Below are 10,084 nucleotides of genomic sequence, written 5' to 3'. Positions count from 1 at the left end.
TTACAGTTTGTGTTACCACTAGAACTTTTAAAATAGGAAAAAATAGACATAAAATTCAACTGTTCATTGTAGAGTGCTTCCATAAGTGGACTCCAAAGCCACACACTGTCAACACGAGGACCCTTCTTTTCAGTGGATGACATGAACTGAATGTCTGAAGACCGCTAGGGTATGGTGCTGCCCACACAGCCAGTTTGTTCTGAGTTTGGTGACTGGTAAAACTGTTGTGGCAGGCGTCGAGAGGAAGCAAATACAAACTGCGTGTGCTTTATGACCACCAACAGAGTGCTGGTGATCCGGGGGTCTGCTCACACCACACAACCACTGGCTGTTTATTATACATCATCTTTGGTCTTGACATCTGTTTAAAAGTGTATTGTTTCTAAGAATACAAATACAGTTACAATCCCTTTATGGTAGTTAGAAAGACATCAAAATTGCTTTTATAGTCAGCCCAATTTGAAACAGAGCCCTCTTTCTGCAACGCTCAAAGGAGGTCACCATTTTTAGTATACTCTGTGTGCAAGCCCGTATGGCCCCGAGCAGAACTGGGAGAGAAGGGGCCATTTATCCCATTTGCTGTCACACGATTTGAATTCATTACAAGGTGTCCATAATAAAATTCTGCTTGCATCTCTGAAATTCTTAATAAGATATTCAGGAAACCTGGTATTTTTGAGTGACATACAAAGAGAATCGTTCAGTTTGGGGACAGTCAGGTATTAAATCAAGACCAAGAGAAATTTTGTATTAAACCCAAACCAAGTCATCAAGCCCAGAAGGGGGCATTCTCTCCAGTGCTCCTTGGAACCTCCAAGGATCGCCTGATAAGATGCTGCTGGTTCTTTATTTAACGTCCTTGAGAGATTTACTCTCCTGCACTCTTTCGCTTTCCGAGGTGTCCAGATGAAAACGGGCTACATCCTAACTTCCCAGAACCAACTTTCCTCATACTGTAAGACTCTCAATCTGTACAACAGGCTTCATTAATGAAGGGCTGAAACATGGTTTTGAAATCCAGTGATTACACTCTGGAAACCCGTTTTAGCTGTTTCAGGGGTCTTAAAACTTGACACAGATACACAGGTTTTGATTAGTCAGAGCCCCAAATTTTAGCCCCTTATCTGTTATTTAATGAAAAGTACAGTCATGCACATATCAGGATGTTTTGGTCAATGACGGTCTACATATTGATGGCAGTCCCATAAGATTATAAAATTGTATTTTTACCATACCTTTTCTATGTTTAGATATGTTGAGATACACAAATACTTACCATTGTGCTCAGTACAGTTAACAGGCTGTACAGGCGTATAGCCTAGGAGCAATGGGCCATGCCACACAGCCTAGGTGTGCAGTAGGCTATACCATGTAGGTTGTGTAAGTACATTCTAGGATGTTAGCACAGCAACAAAACAGCCTAATGACACATTTCTCAGAACACGTCCCCATCATTAAGCGATGCATGACTGTCTTCGTTGATCTAATAAAAACAGGTTCCTAGTGAAAATCTCTTAGCTAAGCCTGCTTTTCTTCTGAGTTTCACTCAGGTACCAGAAAACAGAATGGCCCTTGCCACTGTTTTCTTTGCCATTATTTGGAAAGTGGGGGAAATGTTTACATCAGGAGTAAATCTTAAGCGAGATGATCCTCTCTTAGGCCCAAAGAGCATAAGACATTTTAAGAGCCACTCGACAGAATAAGAGCACAATAAAATCAGAAATGAGACGCAACTCTCTCCTTTCCTTTGTGGTCTCAAAGCTCTTTTACATTTCTTGATTCATTACACAGAGGCTGAACTGAACTCAATTTCATTTCCAGGCTCTGAACACAGGGAATGTGACTGGTAGGGATGTATGTGTAACAATGTGGTGGTGCTGGGAATTCTTAAATAACTTTTGCTTATGGAAGATTTCTCATTCAAACATAATCTGTGAACAAATCAACAGCAAAGTGGAAGAAAGGATCAGTGAGGACCTCTTGAAAGCCTCATTCTACAGGATTGGCCTGAGCGATGGGTGCTGACTTGGGACGTGACCAGGAGTTGTATATGCCCAATTAAGAAACAGCAAATACAATGAAGAACGTAGATCTCAACTTTGATCTGTATTTTGGATAACCAAATAAATATAAAGCTTTTTGCCCCGCTTTGGGAGGGATTTTTTTTTTTTTCTAGAACAAAATGAAACCTTCAACATATTCTTCCACTGAAAAAGCCAAAGTTGCGTTTCAGACATGAAGGTGAAGGGCCCTTGGAGCTTAGCACCAGAATAAGGAGGAAGAATGTGGGTGATGGCTTCGTTTGGAGTCATCAGGCTCTAAAACCTATCATTTGGTTTCTCACTAGTAGCTTTTTAAAATTCCCAAACAGTCTTAGTATTCTCGTTGTTAATGTTACTATTAAAATAAGTTCCTATGGAGTAAAAGAGAAAAATCAAGCTGTTAATAAAATGTCTTCAAACCTCTTTTCAGAAAACAAAGCAGCAGGTTCATCGTACACGTACCAGTCTCAATGCCACAGGAACGCCTGGTTCCTTTCATCCCTATGCTGTCTATAAGTTCAATCTCTGCCTTTAAAAAAGAGATGAATGCAGTCGTTTTGTTAGCTTAGGTTTGTGTTTTGTTTTTGTGAAGTGCTGCTGGCTTTTGGCCAAAATACGTACATTTCAACCGAATCCAAGTGGTCAACTGCCAGCCCAGTGAAAGGCTCGTGAGCTGTCATGTGACATATGGCATCTTCTAAATTGCAACTTGCTCCCTCCCTTAGGCAGGCTGCCCAGGAGTTGCTCCTTCCTCTTCCAAACACCCACTCAGTTGATTTCCTTTTGGTCTTGCTTCCACGGGAAGCGGATACTTGGCAAATCTGCGAGGCAAGGCCGATCAGCTATGGAAGTTCTGCACGGTGCTCTGTTTCTGGGAGAGCCGGAGGAGCTCCTCGCGGATCGCTTTGATGAGAGAGGCTGAGGAGTGGCCGGGCTGGAGGTCTTCCGTGGAGCTGGTGGGGTAACCCAGCCCAGGGCCCTGCAGCCCCCGGTGGGGGAGGTTCCCGGGAGGAGCTGAGGGCTCCCTGCTTGAAGTCCTTGGCACCTGAAATAGCGGTGAAGAAGAATACTCTTGATGTCCGAGCATGTGTGTCTGAAAAACATGGCAAACGTCACTGTACTTCCTACGGAAGAATAAGCCGAGACGTCAAGTGCAAACTGGCTTTAGGAAGGTTCCCAGGACCGCCCACATCCATCCACCAACTCAGCCCTCCAACGGGGCCCTGCTGCCTATGCCGCAGGTGAGGGGTGAAGACACCAGGGGCTGGGGAGAACAGGAAGGGAGGGAGGCTGCAGTGCCCCATGAGGTGAAAGGTCAGGTGATATCTGAGAGCCGAAGGAGGTAAGCGGATCCACGCAAGGCTGACAAGGGGAACAGCTGCCTCTGTTCTGGACTGGAGCCCACGCAACCATCTTCCGCTTTATCTAGCTGCTGTCTCCTGTCTCTGTGTGTGTGCCTACTGTGGGCTCTGTAGAGCCTTGTCTTTAAAAATTTATCTGCACTAAAGCATAAAATAGTTTTGCTGATATTTGCAGCATAAAGATTTGGCATTAGTTTCACAAGAATTATTACACTTTTCAGATTTTTTTTCATGTTTTTCCCCCCCAGTGGAAAAAAAAGTCTCTTTGCATTTATATGTAAGAGTATTTAAATCTGCATACGAAAAAACACGCTAGGATCAAGTTATTTGTGAGCCAAACGTGGCATTCCAGCTCTAGGTTCTTTCTACGTTTCACTTCTCCAAAGAGTGATCGAGCAGTGCTCCAAAGTGGATGTGACGGGAAAACCTTAACACCCCATGCCAGGCACGGTGGCTCACACCTGTAACCCCAATCCTTTGAGAGACCAAGGAGAGAGGATTGCTTGAGGCCAGCAGTTCAAGATCAGCCTGGTCAACATAGTGAGACCTTGTCTCCATTTTTTCAAAAAAACAAAACACCAAAACCAACCCCAAACACCTCATGAAGCTAAGCTGGGCAAAATGAAGGCAAAAAAAGAGAAATGGCAGCAAACTTAAAGCAGATAGCTGAGACTCTAAGTATAACAATGTCTCCTTTAGGGAAACGCCTTATTCTGAAGTTAATGTCCTTTCACTGAGTAAGGGCGTCCAGCCATGAAAGGAATTGAGTGTGTGTGTTGGGAAGGCACAGAAATGCAGCGGACGCTGTAGCATAATGATCAAGAGAAAACAAAAAGTAATATTCTGGGTGGTATTTTCAAACTTCATTAATTTATCCCCCCAGGATATACAGTTCTTGAGAAAAGCAAATGAAAGCACTTGTAGGAATTACCGATGCTCATATTGAGTGAGTGAGTGAACAGAAGTCTCAAAAAGAAAACCTGTGCCTTAAAATATCCCCAACTGTGTGCTTATTACAAAATTACCTACGCATGGTCATAATACGAGTGACATTAATAAACCCACAGTGAAACACAAATGCTGCGGAAGAGCATGAATATTTATACAGCAATCTCACCAAACATCAACTCCAGAGTTGTCACCCATAGATTCAAATTTACTACTAAGCTTGAACTCTGCCTAGAGAAAAATTATACACTTCCTAAAAGCTAGATGCTAAAAACTATAAGCCAAAACACAAGCAAGGCGGGAAAACGTGAGAGAGGTTAAAACTTTTTTAAATGTAGGTTTTAAAAAGGGACCCCAAAGCAGAAGCTGTTAAATTGAGGGATTTTTTTTTTTTTTTTTTTTGAGACAGAGTGTCACTCTGTCACCCAGGCGCGATCCCGGCTCACTGCAACCTCCACCTCCCGGGTTCAAGTAATTCTCTTGCCTCAGCCTCCCAAGTAGCTGGGACTACAGAGCCCACACCACCACACCCGGCTAATTTTTTTTGTGTGTATTTTTAGTAGCGATGGGGTTTCACTATGTTGGCCAGGCTGGTCTCAAACTCCTGATCTGCCTTGGCCTCTCAAAGTGCTGGGATTACAGGCATAAGACCCTGTGCCTGGCCTATGTGTAAATTTTAAATGATGACCTGAACAGGAGATACTCACGGCCTCTCTTCGCCCTGCTTCTTCCTCCCCGTACGAAGGCCAGCCTGGCCCCCCGTACTGGCTGCCTCTGCTTGGGGGGATTTCCACTGGCTGAGCTCCGATTCTGCTGGCAAGCCCCACCTGTGTCAGGTGCTGGATCTGGGAGCCTGGAAGGAACACGGTGGAGTGGCCTGGTCAACATTTATAGGAGAGTATGGCTGCCGAGGAAGGCACTGTCAGCTCTGATCACTACACTCCTTAAGGACAAGGGATCAGGACTTGGTACCAGTTCTGTCTCCAGAAATCTCACCTCAACTGCCATACTATCAGCATTTCCTGAGGGTCCCATAGGTAGGAAAATGTACCACGAAGCACCATGGACCAAGCAATAAAAATAAACAAATAAAAGAAGAAAATCCCATTGCAAAAAAGTCTGAAACAGAATTCTTGACTCCCTGACATTCATCCCTAAGCCTAAGCCTGTCCCCCATTTCACCCTCCCCATTTCCACCCAGGGCCGTGCAGCCCTACTTGTTCAGATCTAAAAACCTATACTCTATGCCCAACTCCTCTTTCCTGCGCACTTCCTACCAGCCCATCAGAAAGCCCGCGGGCTCCTCTCCTGAAGCACTGCATGAGGATGACCCTTCCTCCCTGTGATGGAACCACCATCCCGCCCCTGATGCAACTGTTTCCCCACGGGTTCCCCACGTCTAGTCATGGTGTATTCCCTCCAAAACACCCTGTCAGAAGACACTGTCAGCTCTGACCACTGCACTCCTTAAGGACAAGGGATCATGACTTGGAACCAGTTCTAGCTCCAGAATGGCATTTCCTAAGAGCAACAGACCATGAGCTTCTTGGTTCCTGGACTCTGATTTTCTTTTACTTCAGAGGCTGACAGAAATGCCCTTATTTTCGTGGCTAGACATTAGCACTGGGGATAAACGGTACCAAGAAGGCACTTCCATCCATCTCTGCGGCAGTTACCAACGAGGAACAGCTCATTTACTAAGAAAGGCGTGAAAGGTTTGGGAGCCACCATGAAGCTGAAGCCTGGCTCTTTCTTGCTTGTGGCTTCGAGATTCACAAGGAGCTGGATATACAATACGCTTATTTTTTTTCCTTACAAGGCAGGATATGTATCTATTTAAATCCAGCATATTAAAGTATATATTCATTATAACCCATATTGTGTCTGTAATGTAGCCACAATACAATTAAAACCACTCCCCCAGCCTCACTGGTGAGGTGAGCTGATGGCAGAGCCAGAGGACTCTCTAGAGCTAATTACCCTCCTACACCCAGACATCTGCAGCCTCCTGTTGCCATGGAAGCCAGGTAATACACAATATTTTTCTCCCGCATCAACTTCTGTCATATGGAAATACACCTATACTGCAAATTAAGGGAGAAAAGTGATCCTTAAGCACTATGAAATAGAATACTTATTTCCAAATTTGGAAATTTCTTCAAATTCACCAGTGATGCTCAGACTGGAACCACAAAGGCTCCAAGCATCCACAGCTAAAAGAGGCACCTCCTCCATCTTTAAGTCTATTCCTACTCTAGTTCTTTAATTAACAACCTCAATTCTCTCAATTCTTTCTTTTAAGAGATGGGGTCTCACTACATTGGCCAGGCTGGTCTTGAACTCTTCCTAGCCTCAAGTGATCCTCCCACTTTGGCCTCCCAACATGATGGGATTATAGCTCTGAGCTATAATTGCTGGTACCTGACCAACAACCTCAATTAATTAACCACATTGGAAAAAAAAAAAAAAAAAGAACTCCTCAATGGTTTTATTTGGGTATTTAATGATAACTAAAAGTCAGGAAAAGCTGTCCTGGCTCTGGGCAGAGCAATGCACTCTACTGGACCACCGGGTCAGTTACTGAAAAATCCTAACGGTATTAAAATGATCAGGACTGCCAGCACTCCTTGCCCAACAGACGTTGTTTGAGCAAATCTTGCAAAATGCTATAAGAGCAGTGCAGTGTTCCCCATTTCCAAAGGCTCAAGCAACTGCACAGGGAGAAAAGCACACCTTCTGTGTAAAGCCACTCCAGTAGCTGAAACCATCATTCGGCAGGATTTTATATCCTGTGTTGTTCACTTAACAATACAGCACAGGCTTCCTCCATGAGTCAGCATTGAGCCCAGCAAGCCGGCGTTTGCACTCCAGCTCAGCCACTGACAAGCCATGTGACCCTGAGCAATGGGCTATGGCTACTGCTGAGCCTTGATTCCTCACTTCTCCAGCAGGGATAAAAAATCTACCTTAGCCGGGTGCAGTGGCTCACGCCTGTAATCCCAGCACTTTGGGAGGCTGAGGCAGGCGGATTACCTGAGGTCAGGAGTTCACGACCAGCCTGGCCAACATGGTGAAACCCCATCTCTACCAAAAATACAAAAATTAGCCAGGTGCAGCGGTGCATGCCTGTAATCCTAATCCCAGCTACTCGGGAGGTTGAGGCAGGAGAATCGCTTGAACGCAGGAGACAGAGGTCACAGTGAGCCGAGATCGTGCCACTGCACTCCAGCCTGGACAACAGAGCAAAAACTCCGTCTCAAAAAGAAAAGAAAAAAAAATCTGCCTCAGAGGGTTATTTCAAGGATTAAAGACATAAAACGAATCAAGCATCAAACACATAGGAGGCAACTGGTAAATCTCAAATTCCCCTTTTCTGGCTTTTCATGACTTCTTCATCTTAAGTAGCTGCAGGACTTACTCAGGGATGCCCTCACTCCTGAGTATCTGAGGAAACTAACAATTCTTTGCTATTATGCAAACAATGCTGTGACAAATATCTTGGCACATGTCGTTTTTCAATATTTTGGATTTTAGGAGAGTGAGCCTGGATTTCCAGAACTGGAATTAACAAATCAAAGGTTCTGTAGGTCCTACTGCCAAACTGCCTTCCAAAAAGTTAGTAATTTATGCCACCACTGAAAATAATAGTGACAACAGTCATGGCAGCTAATATTTACTGAAAGTTTATGCCGGCCGGGCGCGGTGGCTCAAGCCTGTAATCCCAGCACTTTAGGAGGCCGAGACGGGTGGATCACGAGGTCAGGAGATCGAGACCATCCTGGCGAACACGGTGAAACCCCGTCTCTACTAAAAAAATACAAAAAAACTAGCCGGGCGAGGTGGCGGGCGCCTGTAGTCCCAGCTACTTGGGAGGCTGAGGCAGGAGAATGGCGTGAACCCGGGAGGCGGAGCTTGCAGTGAGCTGAGATCCGGCCACTCCACCCCAGCCGGGCGAAAAAGGGAGACCTCTTCTCAAAAAAAAAAAAAAAAAAAAGAAAGTTTATGCCATGCTAGGCACTATTTTGGGCACGTCTGTCATCTTCTTTTATCAGCTAAACAACCAAGGAGGTAAGTACGGATATTCCTAGTACGCACAGATGAAGAAACTGGATGCTAACTTTACCATACCACATTATTACAAAAAGAATTTCATGACAGAAATGGTGCATTATGGTGTTAATCTGCAATTTTAAAATAATTTAAAAACTGGACCTTTTTCCTCTTCCCACTGACCTTTTCAGGTTGGCCCACTTAATTTATCTGAGGTATCTTCTACAATAAAAATACTTCTTGATCGTGAGGTGCTGTAAATTTCTCCTAGGTACTCTATTTTCTTTTTTTGAAAATAACTGGCAATTTTCAGACAAATACATGTTTCATAATTTTCTATAGTTAAAAACGTAATCCTTCTAATAAATCTTAACATTTTCTATTATGCGTTTTTACATAATTTCATCTAATAGAAATTTTAAAATAATTTCCTTTTGAATGTTTGATATGTATAATTTCTATATTCGTTCAGATTTTAAACTAAAAATTAATACATCTGAATTTTGCTTAGTATACATGCCAGGCAGGGAAGTTCAAATACCTAACATTTCGCAGAGGAATCAAGACTCACCGCAAAGCAAAGCACCTGTAAAGTTCAGGAAAACCTAGAGGATTCCAGGATATATTATTTGTTTTGCTGAGTAACAGACAATGCAAAATAAAAGAATTTCCCAGAAAAGCCATAATGAAAAAATATCCACCAATTATTGCAAATTTGGAATTGGCTTAAACTACTTGCTTTTGTTTTGTTTTGAGATAGTTTTGCTCTGTCACCCAGACTTTGAGAGTTGTTCATTTCAAGCTGAAAAAAGCACCTTTTTGAAAACGAAATCTTGTTTTCATGCCATCCAAAGTGCTCAGACCTAGATCTTTCCATTCACAGTAAGGATTTGGAAACGTTTTTCCTGGAGGAAGTGTGCCGTGAATTTCACATGAAGGGCCTGGTTCCAGAGCCAATCAGCAGACAGCAGCTTTAGAAGCTCGGCCTCTCTGTCTCCTCTCTCTCCACCTCCATCTCAGTCAGGATCTGAGGGGAAACAGCCCTGAACAGCGACAGAGACCACTGCAAACTGATACTCTGAGACACCTAAAATAAAATCTCTTTCAATTTAGCCAAAAAGTAAATGTCCCATAGCTCACAAATGGAAGCTAAACAACCACATATACCTGTGGTACCCCCGACAGGCCGAGGCCGGGCCACCGACGGCATCTCCTCCGAGTAGATCCCTCTGGCAGCAAATGGGGCTTCAGCGGACGCCTGTGGCTGCTGGGGGTCAGGGGGCACCAGCTCTGAAGACTGCAGCAAACCGGGGCCAAAACCTGGTCTGAAGGCAAAGCAAACCAGCACATCAGGACTCCACTGCACCCTGGCCTTGGTATTTCATGAGGTCCACCTCCAACCTTACAGAAGGTAACCCTTATTTGTCCACCTGCTTAGCCATTTCCTTTCCTAGAAAGGGAAGAGATGTTTCTCCTGCTCCCCGAGGGAAGGGACTTTTCTATTTGTTCACTGCCCTTCCTCCGGCGCTAAGAACAGTGCCTGCAATACAGTTGATGCTGACAAGGCCAGGGCCTGCTCATCTCCAGCATCTGCCCAGTGCTGTGCTTCCTACCCCTGGCTGCACGTCGGCATCACCTGGGGGGCCTGAAAAAATCACGACGCTCACACTGCACCCCAGGCGA

At 44.4% G+C, this 10,084-nt stretch overlaps 1 protein-coding gene across 5 annotated transcripts in view; it reads right to left on the bottom strand.

Annotated features, from left to right (window-relative positions):
* Positions 1-264: 264 nt before the first annotated feature.
* The window catches only part of KIAA1549 (KIAA1549 ortholog), a 143,980-nt gene continuing 134,160 nt past the window's right edge, over positions 265-10,084 (bottom strand). For 3 of the 5 annotated variants that reach the window (XM_031665129.1, XM_031665128.1, XM_031665132.1), the window contains 3 exons: positions 9,569-9,726; positions 5,059-5,204; positions 265-3,135 (listed from right to left, as the gene is read on the bottom strand). In XM_031665129.1, coding sequence (XP_031520989.1) covers positions 2,881-3,135; positions 5,059-5,204; positions 9,569-9,726 — 559 coding nt within the window. In that variant the 3' untranslated portion in view covers positions 265-2,880. The remainder of the gene's footprint in view (positions 3,136-5,058; positions 5,205-9,568; positions 9,727-10,084) is intronic. The other 2 variants (XM_031665131.1, XM_031665130.1) reach the window with 1 other exon arrangement.

The sequence above is a fragment of the Papio anubis genome, chromosome 4, assembly GCF_008728515.1.
Source record: "Papio anubis isolate 15944 chromosome 4, Panubis1.0, whole genome shotgun sequence".
Lineage (NCBI taxonomy): Eukaryota > Metazoa > Chordata > Mammalia > Primates > Cercopithecidae > Papio > Papio anubis.
This window is presented reverse-complemented; position numbering and strand designations above follow the sequence as displayed.